At 35.9% G+C, this 22,614-nt stretch overlaps 4 protein-coding genes and 1 non-coding gene across 5 annotated transcripts; 4 read left to right on the top strand and 1 right to left on the bottom strand.

Moving 5' to 3' along the window:
- Positions 1-104: 104 nt before the first annotated feature.
- Positions 105-461, top strand: LOC142640054 (uncharacterized). The gene has a single exon (XM_075814174.1). It carries the CDS (start codon positions 105-107, stop codon positions 459-461), a length of 357 nt encoding a protein of 118 aa, XP_075670289.1.
- Positions 462-483: 22 nt separating this feature from the next.
- On the bottom strand, positions 484-592 carry LOC142623013 (small nucleolar RNA R71). The gene has a single exon (XR_012842038.1). It is a non-coding gene; the product is annotated as a small nucleolar RNA R71 (small nucleolar RNA).
- A 925-nt stretch (positions 593-1,517) lies between these two features.
- On the top strand, positions 1,518-2,935 carry LOC142639979 (uncharacterized). The gene is made up of 2 exons (XM_075814119.1): positions 1,518-2,094; positions 2,160-2,935. The coding sequence occupies exons 1-2, from the start codon at positions 1,518-1,520 to the stop codon at positions 2,933-2,935; spliced, it is 1,353 nt and encodes a 450-aa protein (XP_075670234.1).
- A 10,003-nt stretch (positions 2,936-12,938) lies between these two features.
- Positions 12,939-14,721, top strand: LOC142639910 (uncharacterized). The gene is made up of 5 exons (XM_075814058.1): positions 12,939-13,206; positions 13,366-13,709; positions 13,822-14,189; positions 14,284-14,455; positions 14,542-14,721. The coding sequence occupies exons 1-5, from the start codon at positions 12,939-12,941 to the stop codon at positions 14,719-14,721; spliced, it is 1,332 nt and encodes a 443-aa protein (XP_075670173.1).
- A 3,164-nt stretch (positions 14,722-17,885) lies between these two features.
- On the top strand, positions 17,886-21,691 carry LOC142625735 (serpin-ZX). The gene is made up of 2 exons (XM_075799447.1): positions 17,886-18,401; positions 20,653-21,691. The coding sequence occupies exons 1-2, from the start codon at positions 18,012-18,014 to the stop codon at positions 21,430-21,432; spliced, it is 1,170 nt and encodes a 389-aa protein (XP_075655562.1). The 5' UTR covers positions 17,886-18,011; the 3' UTR covers positions 21,433-21,691.
- The last annotated feature ends 923 nt before the right edge of the window (positions 21,692-22,614 follow it).

Here is a 22,614-nt window from a genome sequence, read left to right as displayed (position 1 = left end):
TTTTATTTATTAAAAAAAAAAAAAAAATTCCTTGTGCATGGTGTATGAGGACTTGGATACGTGATAAAGATAATCGTCTTGTTAGTTTTGATTATTCATCCACAATGGGAGAAACAGGAGATGATTCAAAAACTCTTAGGGAGTTGCTCTCACCCATAACCACCAACCCTCCATCTTGCATAGTATTACTTGCAACCACTGCTGCACATTTTGAGTTAAAGCCACAGATAATCCATCTTCTTCCTACTTTTCATGGATTGGATAGAAAAGATCCTTATATGTATGTGAAGGATTTTCTTGAGATTTGTGCTACTTGTAAGTTCCAGAATTTCACTGATGAGTCTGTTCGCTTGCGTTTATTCCCTTTTTCCTTGAAGGATAAGGCAAAAACATGGCTTAATTCTTTGTCACCTGGATCTATCACTTCATGGGAACTATTGGTCACAAAATTCCTCTCTTAATTTTTCCCAATGGCCAAGACCAATGCTTTGAGGAGAGAAATTGCAGATTTTTACCAGGATGAACAAGAGAAATTTTATAAGAGTTGGGAGAGATTTAAAGACTTGATCTTAAAGTGTCCCCATCATGGTTTTGAAACATGGACACTAGTACAATATTTTTATAATGGTTTGACTCAAGCAAATCGTAACATGATTGAGTCCATGAATGGTGGTGGATTTTTGAGTCTTGTAGATGATGAGGCATACAAATTTCTTGAGAATTTTTCTGAAAGTTCACAACAATGGGATTTTTCCAACCGTAAAGAGAGATCTGCCCCTGTAATTAAGAAAGGAGGATTGTATGAAGTCAGTGAAGATTTAGAAATAAAAGCTAGGTTGGACAATCTCACTTGTAAGGTTGAGGCTTTAGCTTTAGGTAGAAGGATGAATTCTATCAATCAAGTTCAAAGTGAAACATGTTCTATTTGTGCAAGTCCTATGCATACGACAAAAATGTGTCCTTCCACAATTGGGTACCCTTATTTTTATACTGAGCAAGCAAATGCACTGAATAATTATGAAAAACCATTTGCTAGTCCATTTTTAGAGACATACAATCCAAATTGGAGGAACCATCCTAATTTCTCATGGAGACAAAATCAACTTCCCACAAATGTAGGTGGACAATAAGTGCATCAACAAAGTCAATTTTGTCCACCTACTCAAGCATATCCTCCCATTCCTCAATCAACACCTCAATTTGTAGCACCGCCAAGACAACAATCATCTTTGGAGGAGTCTCTCAAAACTTTCATGCAATAAACTAGTCAAGCCATTCAAGAGATGAAAAGTTCCACCCATTTGAATACTCAAGCTATTTCAAAGTTGGAAAATCAAGTTGGCCAATTAGCAATCCAAGTTGGAGAGAGGGAAAAAGGAAAGTTTCCTAGTCAACCTATACCTAACCCAAAAGGACAGTATGCCATCAATGGTTCTTCTAGTTCTACTCATGAACAAGAACATGTTTAATCTATTACTACCCTTAGGTCTGGTAAGCAAGTTGATAATCAAGTGAAAATGCCAGAAGTGGACGATGATGAAAATATTGCGTTAAAGGAAAAAGGTACTCATAGTTTACATGGTGATCATGGAGAAAAGAAGGACAACCCACCCGCCACTCCAATTCAGGATCTTAGTTCCCCCCTTGATAAAAGGTTTGTTCCTAAAGCTCCATTTCCTCAAAGGTTAATCAGTCCTCAGAAAAGTGCACAATTTGGAGACATTTTAGAGGTTTTTAAGCAAGTGCAAATTAACATTCCATTTCTTGATGCAATTCAGCAAGTTCCTGCTTATGCCAAGTTTCTAATAGATCTTGTGACAATGAAGAGAAAGACAAATGTCCCTAAAAAGGCATTTTTGACCGAGCAAGTCAGTTCAATTATTCAGAATAAATATCCAGTGAAATGTAAGGACCCAAGATCTTCTACAATCTCATGCAAGATTGGGGATCGTCTCATTGAGCGAGCTTTGCTAGATTTAGGGGCAAGTGTGAACCTAATGCCATGTTTAGTTTATTTACAGCTAGGTTTGGTGGAGTTAAAACCAACAACCATGACACTTCAATTAGCTGATAGGTCTGTGAAAATCCCTAGAGGTATTTTTGAGGATGTGCTAATTAAGGTGGATGCATTAATTTTCCTGTTGATTTTGTTGTGTTAGACACTGAGCCTGCTCTAAATGCCAATACACAAATCCATGTCATTTTGGGTCACCCTTTCTTAGCCACATCCAATGCTTTGATCAATTGTCGAAGTGGTGTGATGAAGATTTCTTTTGGAAATATGACTGTTGAGCTTAATATCTTTGACATAAGTAAGCAAGTACCAGATAATGAGAATATATGTGAGGTTAACATGATTGGGAACCTAGTCCATGATACTCTCATACAATCAAGTTGTGAAGATCCCCTAAAGGATTGCTTAACCCTTTTTGATTGCAATTTGGATATTGAAAAATCAATTGAGGAAGTCAATGCATTGTTGGATTCTGTTCCTCTTTTAAGTACTGATAGCTGGCAGCCAAAAGTGGTCCCTTTTCCACTTTCTTCATCTCCACTCTCATCTACTGTAGAACCACCAAAGTTGGATGACTTATGGGAACACCAATTGATAAGTATAGTTCAAGAACACAAGGAAGCTATAGGTTGGAAAATTGTTGATATTAAGGGTATTAGTTCCTCTGTGGTTATGCAAAGAATTCACTTGGAAGACACTACAAAAGCTTCCCAACATGTTTTTGATCCAGGCAAGTTACGATCTCGATGGACTGGTCCATTCATAGTTTACACTGTTTATCCCCATGGTGCTATTGAGATTGACAATCCTAAAAATGGTGATATGTTTAAAGTTAATGGCCAACGTTTGAAACCATTTTTAGAACTTGAGCCTCTAGAAGTTGAAGAAGTCCTCTTGGATGATCTTGTTTATCAGGATTGATCCCAGTTGTGTTTATCAGGTTTGCAATTTTTTTTTTCTTTCTTTCTTTTTCTTGTTCATTTTCTGTTTTTAGATTAATATTTTTGTTTATTTTCTTTTTTAGTTTTATTCTCTTTTGTTCTAGCTGATATTTGACAAAAATTAAAATTTACAACAATCAGCTTGATCAAGGTATGTCTCCTCCTTCTCCTTACCTTACTTGTTTCTACTTGGTTCTCATGTTGCATACATTTTTTTTTTTGCTATCTTTTCATTCAAGACATATATTTGAGAGTATCATTTTTAACATTGCGGACAATGTTTGGTTTAGGTTTGGGGGGGATGTATATAGATTTCTATCTTTTTGTTTTGTTTTGTTTAGTTGCGTTAAAAAATAAATAAAAAAAAATCTTTTGCCTAGCTTGAGGTCTATGTTTTGAGTTTGTTATACTACTCCTACTTAAATAATTCCACTGCTTTCATGCTCAATTTATTGCACATGCACGTAGCCACTCAGACACAACTTGTTGTTGAAGGATAAAAATGATTAGAAAATCTTGATAATAACAATGTGGAGACTGTAACCCTTGTGAGTTTTGAGCCAATCATTATATTTTGAGGGCTATTTATTGTTTCTAATCTTAAAGTTCATTTGGAAGTGCATAACATGTTTCCCTTGTTGTAGTCTCATTGTTCTTTCTTTTGGCCAAGAAAAAAAATCTAATTCTGTGCCACACTTGAATCTTTTGAAGTCATTGATGTTGAATGAACTATACTAGTTTTTGAGAGATGAGATTAGGCCATTTTTGTCTACTTTGAGCCATATATGTGTTTTTCTTTTTCTTTCTTGATACATTATCGCTAGTCACCTCATTAAGCCTTTTAATTAGCATTTCTTTTCTTAAAGCCCTTATCCATAGTGTTTCAAGATGGAATTTGATCAGTTTGTTTCAATATGGTGGTTTGTGAGAGAATTCAAAGAAGGAAGAAAGAAGAAGTAAAAAAAAAAAAATCAAGAAAAAAAGAACAAAAAAAAAAGAAGGAAAAGTATCAAAAAGAAGAAAATAAAAAGGGTTCTCATCAAATTTTGAGAAGGAAGATGTAAGGAAGGAGTACTGCTTTGAAGAAGAAGAGTTGAAAAAAAAAAAGTGTCGAATGGAAATTCCAAAAAGTATCGGGATTTCAACTGATCTTGAAAACACTTCTTATATTTACCTTCACCCATTTTTATTTCATTCCCTTTGCTTTTAACCTACATTACGTCCTAATAAAGTCTTTATTTGATCTTGAAGACTGTGTAGTTCAAATATTGATATGACTGAGAAGAAAAAGGTGCGGTATAAATATTTTTGGCATCCTTTCACGAGACTACTTGTTCTTTCTTGATTAAGTGTTTTTCATGTGATTTATATGTGAGGTATTTGATTTTGCTTACATTATTCCGCTCACATATGTTGTTGATAGTGTTACACCCCATTTCAGAGTGATTTCATTTGTTGAGTGATAACACCGGAAAGATTTGAGTTGAAGCATACTTTCAAATAGAGATTCGAGTCAAGTTTATTCTAAAACTAAGAGTATGTTTGGGTTGGCTACCACTTTTCACTCACATTTAATGACATGAGAAATTTTTTTAGCATTTGTAGTGTTTTTGAACTTGAACTAATACTCTTTGCAAAAGGCAATTGAAAAAAAAAATGTTTGATTTTCTTTGTTTTGTTTATTTTAGTATTCATTCTCAGAATTTTGTGGGTATATTCCCTACAAACCCTCACGAGACTACAACTCGTCCATTAGTGTAAGTTAGGGGTTTCAAGGCTTGTTGCATACGCTAAATGCAATCGAAATTTCCAGCGAAAGTGGATTAGTTAGGATTTTCTTTTTCTTTGTTTTTTTTTTTATTTTTTATTTCTTTGTTTTGTTTTACTCTTTATCTGTTTTGCTCGAGGACTAGCAAAATGTAGGTTTGGGGGTATTTGATGTGCATTGATAATAGTTTAATTTTGCATATTTATATCATTGTTAGAAAGCATTATCATACTTATTTTGAGGTAATTCATGCATTTTATATTTGGTTTTGGAATAGTGCTAAATAATCAATTTTGTGCTTAATTGGATTTTATAGCATGAATTTGTCTTTTGTAGGAGCATGGAATTAAATAAGTGGATTTGTGCAAAGAAGAAAGCTAATGGACTTTAATTTTGCAAGGGCCATGATAAAGTTAAAGAAGGTCAACCCACTTAAATTTAAGTCTAATTGGAGCAGGGAATCAAAGGAAATTTGCATCAAATTCAAGTCCAATTCGGATTGGGATTCCAACCTGCACATCAGTTAGCATTTTTTGGCATAACTTTCGGCTCAGATGTCCAATCGAGATGATTCAAGTTAGGCTGGAAAGTTAACTTAAAGGATTACAATTTTGTAGTTTGCCAAAAGTTCAAATTCTGATGTTAAATAGGCCAAAATTGTCGGTTAAGTGAAATCTAAAAATTTGGGATTTTCCCCAAACGGAAATTCAACTTGTAATAGGATTCTTTGACCTATTTAAAGGCTTTTTAGGGCAAAATTCAAGGAGGCCAGTGCTAGGGCTGGGGGCTGAACATAGAGAGTGCGGCTATTTCTTTGGTTTTCTTCCATGACAGTTAGTTTTATTTTATTTGTCTAGTTTAATGTTTAGAATTTTATTCTTGTGTTTTATTAATTACTATGAGTAGCTAAATTTATAATTAGGGTTGAGGATGGAACCTTGTTAAAGATTATTAGTAATATTTATGTGATTTGATTTTTCCCACAATAGTTGTTCTTTAATGATTTCAATTGTTCTTGCTTCATATCAATTGATTAAGATGAGATTCTAGATATGAGTTCAATCATGTTTTTCTCATGATTTACGATTTGTCTTAATTAATTGAATACTTGGTTTGTTAATTCTTGATTATAAAATTGGATATCGCTTGTGATTTATCTGTCAATGGATACAATTTATGATTTGATTTTTAGAATTGGATATATCTTGTGATTTGTTTGGCTATAGATACAATTGATGATTTGATTTTATACTTAAGAAGTGAAGAAGAACATGCTTTTGATTTTTAAAATAAGGATTTTAATGAGAATATTTTCCATGATAGCAAGATTGATTTCTAGATTATCATGTAGTAGTTGGGAAAAATTAATGATCCTAAATATATGCTGATATGACTTACAAGGCGGATTCCAAAATTTTAATTCATTTCCCTTGATTGTTTACATCTTTTTATTATTTTATATCTTTTGCTTAGTTTAACTATTTGCTTAGTTTATTTAATTTCAAAACAACCAATTTTTATTAAACTACATTAGGATTAATTTGGTTAAGATTTGATTAATTTTCCTACGTTCATTCAAGTCCCTGTGGGTTCGACCTCGTTCTTGTCAAACTATACTTTAGTACGGTTCGTACACTTGCGAGTATTTTAAAATTTCACAACATCTAAGTGTTAAACAGAACCTTGGTCATGCCTAACTCCTCGGACCACATACCTTGGGTAAATTAATACTTCTTATCATTTGTCTAAGTGTTAAACAAAACCTTGGTCATGTCTGGCTCCTCGGACCACATACCTGGGGTAAATTAATACTTTTTTATTATTTGTCTAAGTGTTTAATAGAACCTAGGTCATGCCTGGCTTCTCGAACCACATACCTTGAGTAAATTAATACTCCTTATCATTTATCTATGTGCTAAAAAAAACCTTGGTTATGTATGGTCCCTCAGATCATCTACCTTGGGTAAATTAGCACTGCCAAGCATCTAATTAAGTGTTAAACAAAACCTCGACTATGCCTGGTTCCTTAGACCACTTACCTTGGGTAAATTAATACTCCTTATCATTTATCTATGTGTTAAACAGAATATTGGTTATGTCTGGTCCCTCGAATCATCTACTTTGGGTAAATTAGCATTGCTAAGCATCTAATTAAGTGTTAAACAGAATCTCGGCTATGTCTGGTTCTTTAGACCACCTGCCTTAGGTAAATTAACATCTCTTTGATTGCCAAAATACTAGACAGAACCTCAACCATGTCGGGTTCCTTGAACCACATGCCTTGGGTAAATTAGTAGCTGGCCTAACTATGTTGGGTAACCAGAGTTATTACCGTGATGATCTAATTGAAAAGCCACATGTGAGCATCACTTAAAGCAGTTGCAAGTATGTCAGTGATTAGGTCATAAGCTAGTTATCATCTACAACCTTCTAAATCTACTGCTAAACGGAAGACTACGTGGAATTATGAATGGTTAGGTGCCCCACCACTCTTGGGGATCAGTCAAAAATCAAATAAAATGCAGAGTCCTTTAAATTATGCTTAAGGTGCATTTTCGAGGTTAGTGATATGTTTTGTTGAAATCATAAACTTAGATGATTCTGCCAAACCTGTTATTGATTTTATAAGATGTGGCAACTGTCTCATCACTTGCAAAAAGAGATGAGTTAAGGTATATTTCGTTTTTGTGCTAGCTCAGCTTGAGAGATACGTTCTCTAAGTTAAAACCATTTCTGACTAGAAAATGTGAATTTAGAGAGCTTCATTTATCCTGTAGTCAATTATGTGAGGTAAGGCAATGATGTTGTCACTCTCATAAATGGTTGTTAAAGCTAAATACATAGCCATGTGTCAATTCAGGCATTGTTACCCTTCATTCTTATACCATTTAAGTGTAAAGCAAAGCATAGAATATATCAGACATTTGTATAGAACATGCATAATCAAAACTTTATAATTATCATTAAAGTAAGCCTTGAAAAGAAAAAGGCAACTTGATTACAAATTAGGGAAGACAGAAACAACAGTTAAAAAAAAAACTAACTAACTAACTAACTAACTATTAGTCTAAGAACTACTTAAGTTTAAGTACAAGTTTGGCCTTTGCTAGGGCCTTGATAGGCTGGGTAGGGGCTGTTGTTGAGGATGTTGGGCCCTTACCCTTGAGGTCCTCCTTAGTAGGCATAGGTAGTGTTGCGAGGACGAGCTTAATGTGTGGGGGGGCCTCTGTCTCCTTGGAAGGGTCCTTAGAAGCAGCTGGAGGTTGGGTGACATCAGGGGCCACTTCTTTGGCTATGCCAACTCCTTTTTTAGTGACCTCAGGCTTCTCGGCCGCCTTGGGGGGACTGACAGAAGAAGGAAGGACCTTAGCTGGACTCTCCCTGTCAATATCTACCTCCTTAGAGGCAGTGTCAGCTTTGGGGGGAGAGGAGCTAGGAGCACGGATGGCAGGAGGGTAGTATACACTCCCTGCTCTCTTGAGGGTAAAAGAGGCATCAACCCCAGCTTGGTCGAGGGCCTCATTCCACACTTGGAAGCAGTAGTACCTACATACCTTCGAGACCTCAGTCTTAAGGGCCTCTTCGATCTATTCCACTCCTGCTTCATACCCATCTTTCTTAGCTTGGTCCTTGGCCTTCTCGGCCTCCTCCAGTTTCTTTGTCAGGGTTTCTATTTGGTTTTTGGCTGTGGTGAGCTCGTCCTCGCCTGACAGAGCTGCTTGTACTGAGCCTCCGCCTGCTTCTCCGCTCCATTTAAAGCTGCCTTGGCGCTTTTCTTTGCTCGCTCAGCTTCGGTTAGCTTGATATTAAGATCTTGTATCTTCTTTTTTGCTAACTCGAAGGCCTTCACAATGGCAATACGCTTGGACTCTTCGTCATTCATTAATTTGTGGGAGTTGATGACTATCTCCTCGGCCCTGTACGCAACTTGAACAGATTATCAAAAAAAATGCTAGTATCAGAAAGAGCAAATATAGTTGTTGGAAAAGAAAAAATCAAATAAAAAAGAAAATACAATTAGTGACTTTACTAGGGCAAGGTCTCTCTTCAGACTGAGAAACACCTCATGCTTTCTTAATGACCTCAGATCGGCCATATCCCCTGACAGTAGCAAAGCCTACTCCATGGCATTAGCCACGTAGCCGGCCCTCCCATCCTGGAAATGCCCAATGAAGGCATCAGCCGGCAAAGGGGCCCCGTCCAGCACAATGCCAGGGTTCCAGTCTAGAACCCTGAACTATAGACTGCCTCTCTTATCTGCCACGGTCTGTGTCACCCTGGCCTATCCTTTTGAGGCTCAGTGTCCTTAGAATAGTGGCTTTTTCCCCCTTCCACCACCTCTTTACCTTTTTGTTCCCTTTTCTGCTTATGATCAACGAGATAGGGTTGGTAAGCTTGGGTGGATTGAGGGGTGGGAGGTTTGTTCTGGGCGGCTTTATCTGGCACATCGCTACCTACCTGGGACTCCATCAGATCCCAGAGACTTGATCTAGTCCTACGTCGGATCGTCATAGCGTACGAGATGGAGAGATCTTCTTGTGAGTGGCTCATTTAAGCAAGAGGAAGATAACTGAAGTCCTCAGCAGGAGCTTCTGGAGGCTAGTTGTGGTTGAAGACCTCGAATTAGTCTTTGGACTCGGAGATTTCAACTACTTCCTCCTCCTTCTTGATGACTGGTAGGAATGGTGTGGCTACTTCCTTGGCAGTGAGTTGGAGGGGAAGTTCCACTTGTTGTACACCTTCTAGAATAGACCCAGTGATGAGGAAACCCGGAGCAGCAACACTTATCTGAGGCAAGCGTGGGTCCTTCACCTTGATCACGTTCCCCGGCGCTTGAAAACTTTTCGAGATAGGGTCGTAGCCAAGGATAAGATGGGCTGCTCGCAATTGGCGGTCACTGTGAATGAAAACCTCAGCTTGAAGTGGAACGGCGGCGTGCTTATCTGCAAAACAAAACAAATTTTTGTTAGAAGGATGGCACGAAGCGGGAAAAAATTTCAATTACAAACGTAAACAAAGAGAAAGAGATGCAGAAGATGTAAAAGAGAAAATGAGTGATTTTAGAATGATAAGCTTAAACCTAAGAACCCCACCTAGTGTCCCATCTCTCGTCGAGCAGTGGAGGCCATCGTGCCACTCCCTTGAGGCGATTAAAAAATATTTATTCATGCCTTTGCTGGATTCAGGGAGGCATGATATAAGTCTAACCTCAAGAATCCTAGTTTTTAGGTAATACCCCTGTCCCTTTAAGTGGTAAAGGTTGCAAATCCAATTGACATCATGATGGGTAAGGTTTAAGCCCATTCTTTCATTAAGGGGGTCTACACTACCTAAAACCCTAAACATATTAGAGGTGCACTAGATGGGGGAAAGCCTATGAGCTATTAGATAATCCCTCATGACTCTACCCATAGGAATTCTCATCCCCCCCACCCCCTCTATAAAGGCAATCATAGGGATCACTACTTCTCCCTCCTGTCTCATGGTGTGCCATTCCCCTTGCTTACAATACCTAATGGAATCCCCTAGTGGAATTCGGTATTAGGCCTTAAAATTTTCTATTCCCTCAAGGGTGTCTACCAGGCAAGTGAATTTCCCCATATATATATACACACAAAAAGTTTAAAGAGATCAAATGATCGAGATGAAACTGTATAGGTCGAGAAGATGAAATGGACTTAACTACAAAGAGTGACAGAAGGGACTGAGAAAACGAAAGAATGAAAAAATTGCTAGAAACTACTTATGGGGAAAGCTCCTCAGACTAGCTCTTGTAGTTGGAAAGCGCAAAAGTAAGGTAGGTGAAGTTGCTGGATCAAATATATATGAAAGAGTAAAGAAACGAGAAAATTCCCGCTCGAGTTCCCGTAAAAATCCCCAATCATTGGATCCCCATCGTACCATAGAACGTGGGGAACATGGAGCCACAGGAATTAATTGCAGGGGCATCCCGGATGCTGAAGCGTCAGGAGCGTGTTTTTAGGCAGTTGAAAAGACATCTGCAAAGATAGAGATGATATCAAGTAAGAGCTAAATTAGGGTGATAATATCAAAATCCATTTCTTTTCTGAGGAGCAAAAGAAAGAAATTTTGAGGGGCTATTGTAGGGATAAAGGCCCAAAATTGCATATTGAGTCGTGGGCCTGTTTCAAGGACGCTTAATAGTCCAAGGACATGCAGACAATCGAGAAGAAGTGCAAGTTAGAATGCCACGGTCAGACTGTGACTGGAAAGGCTGGGGAAGGTAGTCCGAGGACAAATCCCTCCTCGGCTAAGCAGAGCAGAGGTCAAAGGGTTTGATCTGCCATAAAGAGCAACCCTCCAGAGAATTCTATCGACAAGGATGAACATCAAGAGAGCATAGGACAAAGGAGAGATAAGAAATATCTAAGGGAAAACTGCTACCACCGCATTGAATGCTCTGCAACTAACCCTTTAGCCGCATTAATGTGGAAGTGATACCTGAACAGTAGCCAACAGCCTTACAGCTACTCCTAAAGACTTCAAGAAGGTGCTGGTGGGACAAGGATGAAGGCCAACAGCCTACCCTACATGTGAAGGGTGAAGATGAAGAAAAACAGAATATATATAATAGAGAAAAAGGCCCCTAGCAAGGGGATCTATTTGAAAAGGAGGAGAAAAAACACTGTAGTATCAAGAACTGAAATTGTAACCCATCTTAAAGGAGATATATCCAAGGATTGTTCACTTCAGACATTGCCGAGGGTGATTTTCTTCACATAAAACTTGTTTTTCTTGGCTTCGTTATCATTGTTGATCCATCATAATCTTCATTCAATTCATAAAAGCCTAGTTTTTCAATCCACTTTCTACAAATTCATTGTTTTGTGCTTTTTGGGCCTAAACCCGTCTTCTTTTGGGCTTAAGCTTAAAACGAGTCCTTACCGTTGCAATTAAATATTTGAGTGTATTTGTGTACAACTTATAAGCTAATTTTTTATTTTTTTAACTTTTATACACAGTTTTTTAATTTTTTTTATTATTTTAAATACTTTATTACACTTTCAGTAAATATTTTTTTAGCAAAAACCAAATAAAACCATAGTTTTAAAAATTGGACCGGACCAGCCAGTCTGACCAACCGGTTCACTGGCCCTTAATTCAGTCCGGTTATGTTATAAAACCGAAAATAGACTAAAAAACGTTAAATAGTAAAAATCGGCCAATTCAACCGGAGAACCGAGAACCAGCGCGGTCGAACCAGCGCGGTCGAACCAGTTACTAATCGGTTTGTCTTTTCTCACCTAAAACTACGTCATTTAAGTGGAGGAGTCCTAAAATCTAACTCTAACAGCTAACACTCTCATCCGAACTCACTTCCCTCACTCTCAGTGTTCTCACTTCTCATTTCTCTCAAGTTTCACACCTCTCAACTCTTAAGACTCACCGCCGAGCGGCCTCACCGTCTCACACTCTCACCCACTCTGCGAGTCACGCGGCACGCCTCTCTGCCTTGCCCACTCTGCCTCGCCCTCTCTACCTCACCTCTCTACCCACAATCACGCTCTCAAGCATAACGGGGCCATTCCCACGATCTTCTCTTCGCCTGATCAAGGTATGGTTCAATTTCATTTTTCATTTTTCCCTTTCTTTTGTCATTTCAATTTCCCTTTCTTTTCTTTTTTCACTTCAATTTATCTTTTCCATGCCTCAATTCTCGTTTGCAAGAGAAATTTTTGGACCTTAGAGACAAATGTTGCAATTTATGGTTGTGATCGTGGACCTCTGAAATGCTGGGTTTTTTTATTATTTTTTCCTTCTCGTTCTCACCCTTTGAAGTGCTCTGCTCTCTATTTCTTGGCTTCATTAGGTAACATTCTTTTCTTTTGATTTTGATTTTGATCATTTTCTTTTATTGGTTCTATTTTTTTTTTCATTTCTCTCGGCTTCATCTCAGATTTTCCATTCATTTTCTTGGCTTCATCTCAGGTTCTTTGTTCCATGACTTCACTGGTAAGTGGTAACTTCTATCTTTCAATTATCAGTTTACACTTACAGAGTATGTTGTGGATTTTGTGGATATTGTGGATTTGATTTACAGAGCATTATTATTTGTGAAATATAGTTTACAAAGTATTTTACAGAGTATGTTGTGGATTTGATTGACAGAGCATTATTGTTTGTGAAATATTGTTTACAGGGTATTATACGATTGTTTGTGTATGTTGTGTTGATGAATTTATTTGTTGATAAAATGGTTACTGCCAGTCTGAAATTGTTGACGTTGAGTGAAATGGAGTTCACCTCTGTACTATCTAATGAACATGCTTCTACAACCGGGTCAAAGGCTAATTCTTCATCTGTGAGAGTGCAATGTGATCCCGCATGGGATCATGTAACTGAAGAGTTGAAAGACAAAAAAAGTAGTTGTAGATGTATACATTATGGAAAAAGTTATAAAGGAGGGAACATCAATAGGATGAAAAGACATTTAGCTGGAATTAAAGGTGATGTGGCTGCATGTATGGGTGTACCTTATGATTTTAGGTTTCAAATGGTTGAAAATTTGAAGGAGATTGCTAAATCTAAATAACAAACAAAAAAGGATCAAGAAGCATCTAATTATTCGCCATTAGAGGACTCACCAGAATTTGAAGATGTCCAAGAAATTACTCATACAGGTAGGGGAAATAGAAGTGGTCCTCCTAGTAGTTTTCTACCAAGATCCAATCTTGGTAAGAGAAAAGTTGATGACATTGGTAATTACTTTGCTCCAAAAACAACACCGGGAGCTCAACCTTCTATTAAAAGTGTTCTTGCTAGCAAAGAAAAAAAGTTGAGGGTTGATATGACTGTAGTAAGATGGATGTTTGATGCTTGCATTCCAATTAATGCTATGAATTCTAGTTATTATCAACATATGCTCAATGTTGTAGCTTCTTGTGGTCCTGGATATAGAGGCCCAAATTATCATGCCATTCGAGTGCCTTTGTTGAGAGAAGCAAAAAGAGAAGTTCAATTGATTGTTGATTCTTATCGTTCATATTGGGCTGACACTAGTTGTACAATAATGGCTGATGGGCGGACTAATACTAGGCATAGAATATTAATTAATTTCCTTGTCTATTGTCCTAAAGGAATTGTTTTTATATGCTGTTGATACTTCTGACTTGGTTAAGGATGCTATTAATTTGAGTAACTTGTTTGATGAAATTGTTAATTGGGTTGGTCCTGCAAATATAGTATATTTGGTCACTGACAATGCTACAAATTATGTAGCTGCTGGAAGAATTTTATGTGGAAAATATAGGAACATTAGTTGGTCACCTTGTGCAGCACATTGTCTAAACCTAATTTTTAAGAAGATTGGGAAGATGGATCATGTAGCTAAACTTGTAAAGCGTGCATCCAAGATCACAGTGTTCATCTATAACCATGTGGCTTTGCATGCTTGGTTGAGGACTAGAAAAAATTGGAAGGAAATTGTGCATCCAAAGCCAACTAGGTTTGCTACTACTTTCATTGCCTTAGGGAGTCTTAAGGAACATAAGCATGACTTACAAGTATTGGTGACTAGCAAATTTTATGTTGAAATCAAGATATGCAAAAGATAAGAAAGCAAAGGCAGTGGTGAAAATCATTCTTGACAATCAATTTTGGAATGATTGTCATGTAATTGTGCATATTATGTCACCATTGATTCATTTATTACGCATTGTTGATTCTGATGAAAAACCAGTTATGGGTTATGTATATGATGGCATGTATAGAGTAATTGATGGAATCAAAAAAAAAAAAAATTCAAGGACAAGAAGAGACTATGGGAGCCTTATGTTAATATTATCAAAGATCGTTAGGATAATCAATTCTATAGAGATATTCATGATGCTGCTGCTTATTGGTTGAATTCTGCATTCCAATATGACTTATCTACTCGTAATAAGAGTCTAGAGACACAATCTGCTGTGACAGATGTTATTGAATCAAAACTTTCAGTTGGTCGATTGAAGTTGGTGGAGGAATTAAGGCTATTTTGAGAGCGTAGACAAACTTTTGGAACCCAACTTGCTCAAGAACTGTCAAGACATCTCAGCCGGATAAGATATTGTTTACTTTAGCTAATAATAAAATGAAAATATGTTTTAAAGATCATAGCTCTTTTTTTTATATTTTTGGGATAAGTATAGTTGTATTTATTGATTCATTATATCTTTGTTTTGTGTTGTATATGGAACTTAGATGAGTGGTGGAAGTTGTTTGGATCTCGTGCTCCTGATAACGCCTTAAAATATATACTTGTTATATATTTATGTGAGCGTTATCTCCTTATTTCTATGCTTAATTTGCATAATTAAGTCATAATTTGCATTAGTCCCTATTATTTATCTTTACATAATTTCTTGAATAAGATGCCATTCATTGTGTGTAATTTTCTACTTTCAGGAAGTCATGTAAGAAAGATAAGTTTACAGGAATTTGTGAGAGAATAGAGGCCAAACTAGAATCAAGTGGAGCTAAAGGGCCATACTTAAATGTCTAAAGAGGTACAGCTGGAGTGCTTGGATTGTCTACCATAATTGGAAGCTTCAAATAAGGAAAGAAATCAAAGATGCAGAATTTGAAAATGAAAAATCTAATCTAAGCATTGATCAGTATTTTGGGTGTATCTCTCTCCTCAAAAATCCAATTGACACAAAGCTAGATGCATTGGAACCGTGACTTAATTATCTACAACTTTTCAGTTTTACATTTTTTGAAATTCTCAATTTTTAAAGATCAAAATTAACTCACAAATTACCACTGTAAATTTGGACGGAAATTAAAAATAGTAAAAGTTTTATTTTCTTAAGACACTTTTATGTAAGGGTTTTGAAGGAAGGCTGTGAGAACGAATTTTGGGCAGAGAAAATCTTGAATTTTCCTTTCTCTAATGACAGTCTAAACTCTTGCTAGGGCTAGGGGTTATGTTTCTTCTATACGGTATGAATATTCAATGTGATTCTTTCTAGAGTTTTATCAATGACATATTTGATTGTTCAATTAGATTTATTTTGATGTATTAGTTCTTCCATGCTTTCAATAAGTTCAATCATGTTTTTCTTATTGTTTAGATGAATTTCTAATAGTTTCGCTAGGGCTAGGGGTTATGTTTCTTCTATACGGTATGAATATTCAATGTGATTCTTTCTAGAGTTTTATCAATGACATATTTGATTGTTCAATTAGATTTATTTTGATGTATTAGTTCTTCCATGCTTTCAATAAGTTCAATCATGTTTTTCTTATTGTTTAGATGAATTTCTAATAGTTTCAAATAGAAATCAGATTTTAAAGTGAACGGGTTTTTCTGAAAAAACTTTTTTAACCGCATTATTAATCGAGGTTATCATGTGTTCTTGAATTGTCTCAGTTCAACTGAATCATAAGTTTTAATTGTATAAGAACAATTAATTATGAAATAGATATTTTCCTAGATCACAAAGAATTTTATATCAATATAGGGAAACAACCCGATGTCCTAGTATTTACATTATTGATTTAAATCAGTTTTTATTATTATTCTTGTTAACAATCACCAAGCAAACTTATTTTTCTTCTTCACCCAAATTGTTATTTAATTATATTGTCTTTGAATTTACCCTGCTTCTTGTGGTTCGACATCGATACTCCGAGAATTATATTGCTACGATCTCCTGCACTTGAGAGTGAGCAAGCAGCTCCAACCTTACAAAAGTTTGCGATTCGAATCCTTAGCCAAACAGCTGCCTCTTCGGGATGTGAGCGGAATTGGAGTGTTTTTGAAAAAATACATAGCAAAAGAAGAAATAGATTGGAGCATCAACGACTTAATGATCTTGTGTATGTTCATTATAACTACCGATTGAAAGAAAGGTATATATTATATAATTTCTTTATTTCAACGTTTTTGTGGGAAAATATGAGTGATTCACTGATTTGGTCAAGTGGGTTCTTTGTGATTGTGAAATATAAGTGATTTGGTTATCAATTATTCACTATGTTCATCTTATGATATACAGTCAAATGAAAGAAGTTCAATTTTGATCCTATTGATTATGCAAGTATCGATAAAACTGGATTTTGGGTAGTGGAAGATGAGGAACCTCCATTTCTAGATCATGAGAAGATAGAGAATGCATTATATGAAGAGGGAGCCTATCCAATCAAAGAAGGGTGTTTTAGCCATGTACAAAGAGGTTAGCTTATAACAATTCTTTGCCTAGTTGCATATTTTAATTAGACTATTTATGATTTATGAGAAATAATTATTAGAAACGTTATTTCATTTATTGTTCTTTGGTTTTGGAATTTGTATAGATATGGACAATGAAGTGATTGAGGATGATGATGACATCAATTTGGAATCATTTGGTGATGAAGATAATGCTCCTCCCGGATTTAGAGATAAAAATCATCCTATTCTTGTTGAAGATGAAGAAGATGAGGATGAGGATGAGAATGAGGATGAAGATGAAGAAGATGAGGATGAGAATGAGGATGAGGATGATGATAATGATGCTAGTGGTGGAGCATTTGGTTCACATGATGATATTGATTTCAATTTTCTTCATAACAAATGAGGCTTGGGTCTTAAAACTTATTAGTTGTTTGTTTGAAACTTTAAAACTTATTTGCTATTTGGATATAATGAACTTATTTGTTATTTGCCATTTGGATGTAAATGTAATGACTAATGAACTTATTTATTTGGTTTTGTTGAAAGTTTATTATGTTAAGGATGATTGTTTTGTAATGTTATTATGTTAAATTTTTTAAAAAGATGTTATATACTTATATACTTGTATTTTTTTTAAATGAAACATATTTATTACTATTGGTTTGTTAGTTTTAGTATATTAAAAAATTATTAATTATTTATAAAATTTAAATAAATAATAATTAAATTATTTATGACGTCACCGGTTTAACTATGATATCATGGTCCTACCTTAAAACCGGTAATTAGCTCATCTTTCGGTTCTTTTTCAGTACCAGTTTTTAAAACCATGAATAAAACAGACAAAATCTCATGACTTTTATAACTTAATTGACAATTTTTTTTACCAAAAAAAATGGTCTAAGCTTTTCTTCTTCTTTTTTTTCTTTCTCCCACTACAAAATTATCCCAAAAAAGAAAAACAAAGTAAAAAATAAACCAGTTTTCCATAAAACAAAATGACTTTTCTATAAAGCGGTGGAGTTTCTGTTGAGGGCCTTTAATTTCATTGACTCCTTCACTTCCGAAATCCGGTTACACGCTTCTCCACCATTTCTAATTCACACACACACACACACACCATCATCAACAATGGAGATCCACGAATCGATCAGCAACCAAACCGACGTAGCTTTAGGAATCTCGAAGTGCCTACTGTTAACCGAAGGCAAGGACTCGAACCTAGTGTTCTCTCCTCTCTCGATCCACGTCGTGCTGAGCTTAGTTGCTGCTGGGTCAAATGGTCGCACGCTCGATCAGTTCCTCTCTTTCCTCAAATTCAAGTCCGTCGACCACATCAACTCCTTCGCTTCTCAGTACGTTGCTGTGGTTTTAGCCGATGCAAGTCCCTCTGGTGGGCCTCGCTTGTCTTTCGCCAATGGGGTTTGGCTCGACAAGTCTCTCTCTCTCAAGCCTTCTTTCAAACAGGTTGTGGACACTTATTATAAGGCCGCTTTGGACCAAGTTGATTTTCAAACCAAGGTTAGCTCCACCTACCCATTACTCAACCCAACTCTTGCTTTAAGTTTGTACTAGTTTTTTTAGGGTATTGCATTGTTTGTGAAATGGGTTTCTTTTTGTTAGCTCTGTTTTTGTTGTTGTTAAATGCTGTTTGAATTGGTGGATTTTGATGTTCAATGGTATGTATAGTAGGCATGTTGATTGAGTAATAGAGGAAAACATAACCCTACTCTTGCTTTAAGTTTTTATGCTAGTTTTTAAGGGTCTTGCATTGTATGTGAAACGGGTTACTTTTGTTAGCTCTGTTTTGTTGTTAAATGCTATTGAATTGGTAGACTTTTATGCTCAATGTTGTTTGGAGGGAAACATAACTGGTCCCTAGTGTATTCTGGGGGAGATTTTGATGTTGTGGCTTGGACCCATTTGGGTAATTTTAGTTACCTGATGGTCCTCTATTTGGTCCTCAATGCAATGAGATGGAATTACAATGGTTAGAGGCTTTTGATTTAAAATGGTGAATTTGCTTTGCTTTGCTTTTGTTTTCCCATTGAGGGACATGCACATTTTTCGTTGTCAGTCATGTACTCATGTCTTTAACTTCCAAATATCGTGGGCTTTGCAAGAATCTGTCTTTTGAATAATTACTCTTGGGCCTATCTATAGGGTTTCTGTAGACTGCGATGATGAAAATATATCAATGGGTAGAGGTTTTAGATGATAGATTTTGGTTCCTTCTTTATGCATCCTCTGTATTAAGCCAATAAACTCTAGCTCTGGCACTTCCCCCCCTTTAATAAGCAAGGTAGAGGGTGAGGCTTTAGGTTCATGACCCAGCGAATGTGTAACTTACCAACCAAAAAAACCACATGTACTATGGTTGTTCCCCCTTTTAGTAGTTGGGACAAGCATGTGGTAGTATATATTAGGGTATTGTTAGTTGAGAAGTTGGGAAAAGCATATGGTATAGTAGGGAGTGACTTCAGTTTTTTCTTCTAAAAGTTGCATCTAACACCCTTTCTGGAGTTTTAGCTACTACTATACTGATTTTGAAGGACAGTCTGATGGAAAAATACATATATTGGTTTGCCAGTGCGCCCCCCACCCCTTCTTTCTTTTCTTTTCTTTTTTGGAAATTTTACATTTTAATTCCTATACTTTGGGGATGAATTTAAATTAGACCCAATGGTTTCAAAAGTTTAAACTAAACTCTGAAGTTCAAGATTATTACAAATTTGAAATTATAGTTTCACATCAAACCATGGAGTTTTAAAATTGGATCAATTTAAACCTCCAACAAACTTGGAAAGTCCAGGGTTTAAATTGATATAATTTTAAAAGTTCAAGATTCAATATGAAATGAACAGTCTTAAAGGTTTAATCTGAAACTACCATGGTAATATATGGTTTAAAATGTAATTACTATTTTTCTTTTATATTTTCTTGCTTATATACTACTTAACATGTTCCACTTTGTTGCTTGCTCACCTTTTTTGTGCATGCTCACCAGATTGTAATCTGCTGTGGACATGTGGTATTCTTTGATTCTATCTCAGTATTAACCATGCGTTTCTGTTGTTAATTGATCATGCTAGAATGACTATAACCGTCTGGTTCTATTGAATGATCAATTTAGCTGATCAGGTGTCTGAAATCGAAATGAATTGGAATTACTATGCTGGCTGAGGTCTTCATCAGAAGCCTATGCAATGAAGACTGGAGTATTTTACTATACATCTGTTTGGGTTTTCATTTTCCTAATGCTAAGATTCAGAATCCTGCAAATGCTTTTGGTTTCCTTTACTAGAATATGTGCTTCATTCTAACTTAAGCCTAGACAAGTCTCTGGATCCTTCTGCTTATATATTTGACTGACCCTGCAAACACAGTGAGTTGTAACATAATATGTTTTCAGTGATTCTTTTAAGTGAGGTTGAACATCTAATGGAAACTGAATAATTTTCTATCTTTGAATTTTTTTTTAATATTATTTTCTTCATTAAGAATATATTGAAGTAAATTCTCCATACTTAAGAAATGCTTAAAGGATATAGTTTACTTTGATGTATTTGTTTATCTTTATGTGCACCAAATGCCATACAGAAATAGTGCAGCACACCTTACGTAATGGATTTATTCAATTTCCAAGTTGAAGTGTCTCTTAGTTGGTAACGCTGCGTGTTTTATTTAATTATCATGTTCACAGTATTTACCAGCTAGTTCCTTACTACTGATCTACTAAAATATGCTTATAGTATAATGTTTAATTTTGAAGTATGCTGAAGTGACAAGCACAGTGAATTCATGGGCTGAAAAGGAGACTAGTGGCCTTATTAAAGAGGTGCTTCCTTCTGGGTCAGTTGACAGCTCAACCAGACTAATCTTTGCAAACGCACTATACTTCAAAGGAGCTTGGGATGAGGAGTTTGATGCATCAGCAACAAAAGAATCTGATTTCCACCTTCTTAATGGGAGCTCAGTTCAGGTTCCCTTCATGACTAGCAAGAAGAAGCAGGTTGTTGGTGCCTATGATGGTTTTAAAGTCCTTGGACTTCCTTATAAACAAGGTGAGGATAAGCGCAGATTTTCCATGTATTTCTTTCTTCCAGACGCAAAAGATGGGTTGCCAGCTCTGGTAGAGAAAGTTGGTTCTGAGTCTAGGTTCTTGGATCACCATCTTCCCGAACAAAAGGCAGAAGTGGGTGAATTCAGGATCCCGAAGTTTAAGATATCTTTTGGGTTTGAAGCTTCCAAACTTCTGAAGGAACTAGGACTGGTGTTGCCTTTCTCTGGTGAAGCAGATTTGACAGAAATGGTTGACTCACTTGTGGGTCAGAACCTATATGTTTCAAGCATATTCCATAAATCCTTCATAGAGGTTAATGAAGAAGGCACAGAAGCTGCAGCTGCTTCTGCCGCTAAAATAGCACTGAGAGGCCTCTCACCCCCTAAGATGGACTTTGTGGCTGACCACCCATTTTTGTTCCTGATCAGAGAAGACTTGACTGGAACAGTGCTGTTCGTTGGACATGTGCTCAATCCTCTTGCAATCTGAATGAATTCGTCATGCCGGAGAAAACATGTAAGTAGATGAAACCTAACAAACACGAGACCGTCATAATTAATAATTGTATGGTTAATCTGCTGTAATTAGCTATTATCATCAGATGTACTGCTTCTTCTCTTCTTCTCTCTTTATTTTATTTTATTTTTTTGGGTTCTTTTTCTTCTCTGTTTATTGGCTTGTGAGTGAAATGTAAGCTACTACTCTATGGTTATGAAAACTACTAAGCTCTATGTTAAAGGTCTCGAAATTACAATTCTAAATCAGATTAAAATGATGTTAAATTTTAGGCAATGCGATATTAAAAAATAATAGAGAAAAAAAAAAAAAAAAAACCCAAATCAATCTACCCCAATCTGCTAGGCTACGTGATCTTTCTCACATTTCTGGTTCAGTTGGACAGAAATATTTGAGAAGAATTTGAATCGGTTTTTAATTTAAATAGTGTGAATAACTTGTGAAGACAATTTATTTTAGCAAATTAAATTTATTTATAGATTTAAGCCTTACTAATAGGTGGATTTGATATGACTTGGAAGTAAAATACTATTTTAAATCAATATGACAAATGTTTTTGTTGGAACAAAATCTTCAATGTTCAGATTTATAATTTGTTATTAAAATTCATAACCATCTATTTATACTAGTAATGGTTACTCAAATCACTTGATTTTTAATTTCCCAGATTTAAATATAATCAAAATCCATGAGGTATGGTACCTGCCCCAAAAAATTTTTAAAAATTCCGTGAGGTATGGGAGGATTTCTGCATGTGTTTAGGATAAAGTAAAGAAAAATAAATAATAAAACCAAATAAATTAAGCATAAACTAAGAAAAAATCAAATCAAATCAACAAGAATTCGAACTTCTCTTTGATGTGCGCCTGCTCGTTTTGTTTATAGGAGTATTTGAGTATAGTCTAATATCTATATTTAAAACTTCAAACTACCATAAGCCAACGCGTGACAAATGACAAAAAGGGGAGACGAGGCCAAAGAGGAAAAGTTATTCAATAATTCAAAACTGCCGAATACCGATCCCTCTCACACTAATGATTTTTCTTCTATTATATGAGAAGAGAGAGTATTGTTTTCGAAATATCGAACAATTATTCATGATGGAGACACACACTCAGCATTTGAACAACAAGAGGTATTTGCAATATGTGCTTT

The sequence above is a fragment of the Castanea sativa genome, chromosome 1 (assembly GCF_040712315.1).
Source record: "Castanea sativa cultivar Marrone di Chiusa Pesio chromosome 1, ASM4071231v1".
In the NCBI taxonomy this organism is placed as follows: Eukaryota; Viridiplantae; Streptophyta; class Magnoliopsida; order Fagales; family Fagaceae; genus Castanea; species Castanea sativa.
This window is presented reverse-complemented; position numbering and strand designations above follow the sequence as displayed.

Excerpts from the sequence above, each read along its gene's own strand:
- LOC142639910 (XM_075814058.1), top strand. The coding sequence starts at position 12,939 with ATGGTTACTGCCAGTCTGAAATTGTTGACGTTGAGTGAAATGGAGTTC. Across the intron at positions 13,207-13,365 it reads TAAAGGTGATGTGGCTGCAT|GTAGGGGAAATAGAAGTGGT; the intron begins GTATGGGTGTAC and ends TTACTCATACAG. Across the intron at positions 14,456-14,541 it reads TATATGATGGCATGTATAGA|GATAATCAATTCTATAGAGA; the intron begins GTAATTGATGGA and ends AAAGATCGTTAG.
- LOC142640054 (XM_075814174.1), top strand. The coding sequence starts at position 105 with ATGGGAGAAACAGGAGATGATTCAAAAACTCTTAGGGAGTTGCTCTCA.
- LOC142639979 (XM_075814119.1), top strand. The coding sequence starts at position 1,518 with ATGCCAGAAGTGGACGATGATGAAAATATTGCGTTAAAGGAAAAAGGT. Across the intron at positions 2,095-2,159 it reads GTCTGTGAAAATCCCTAGAG|ACACTGAGCCTGCTCTAAAT; the intron begins GTATTTTTGAGG and ends TTGTTGTGTTAG.
- LOC142625735 (XM_075799447.1), top strand. The coding sequence starts at position 18,012 with ATGGAGATCCACGAATCGATCAGCAACCAAACCGACGTAGCTTTAGGA. Across the intron at positions 18,402-20,652 it reads AAGTTGATTTTCAAACCAAG|TATGCTGAAGTGACAAGCAC; the intron begins GTTAGCTCCACC and ends TTAATTTTGAAG.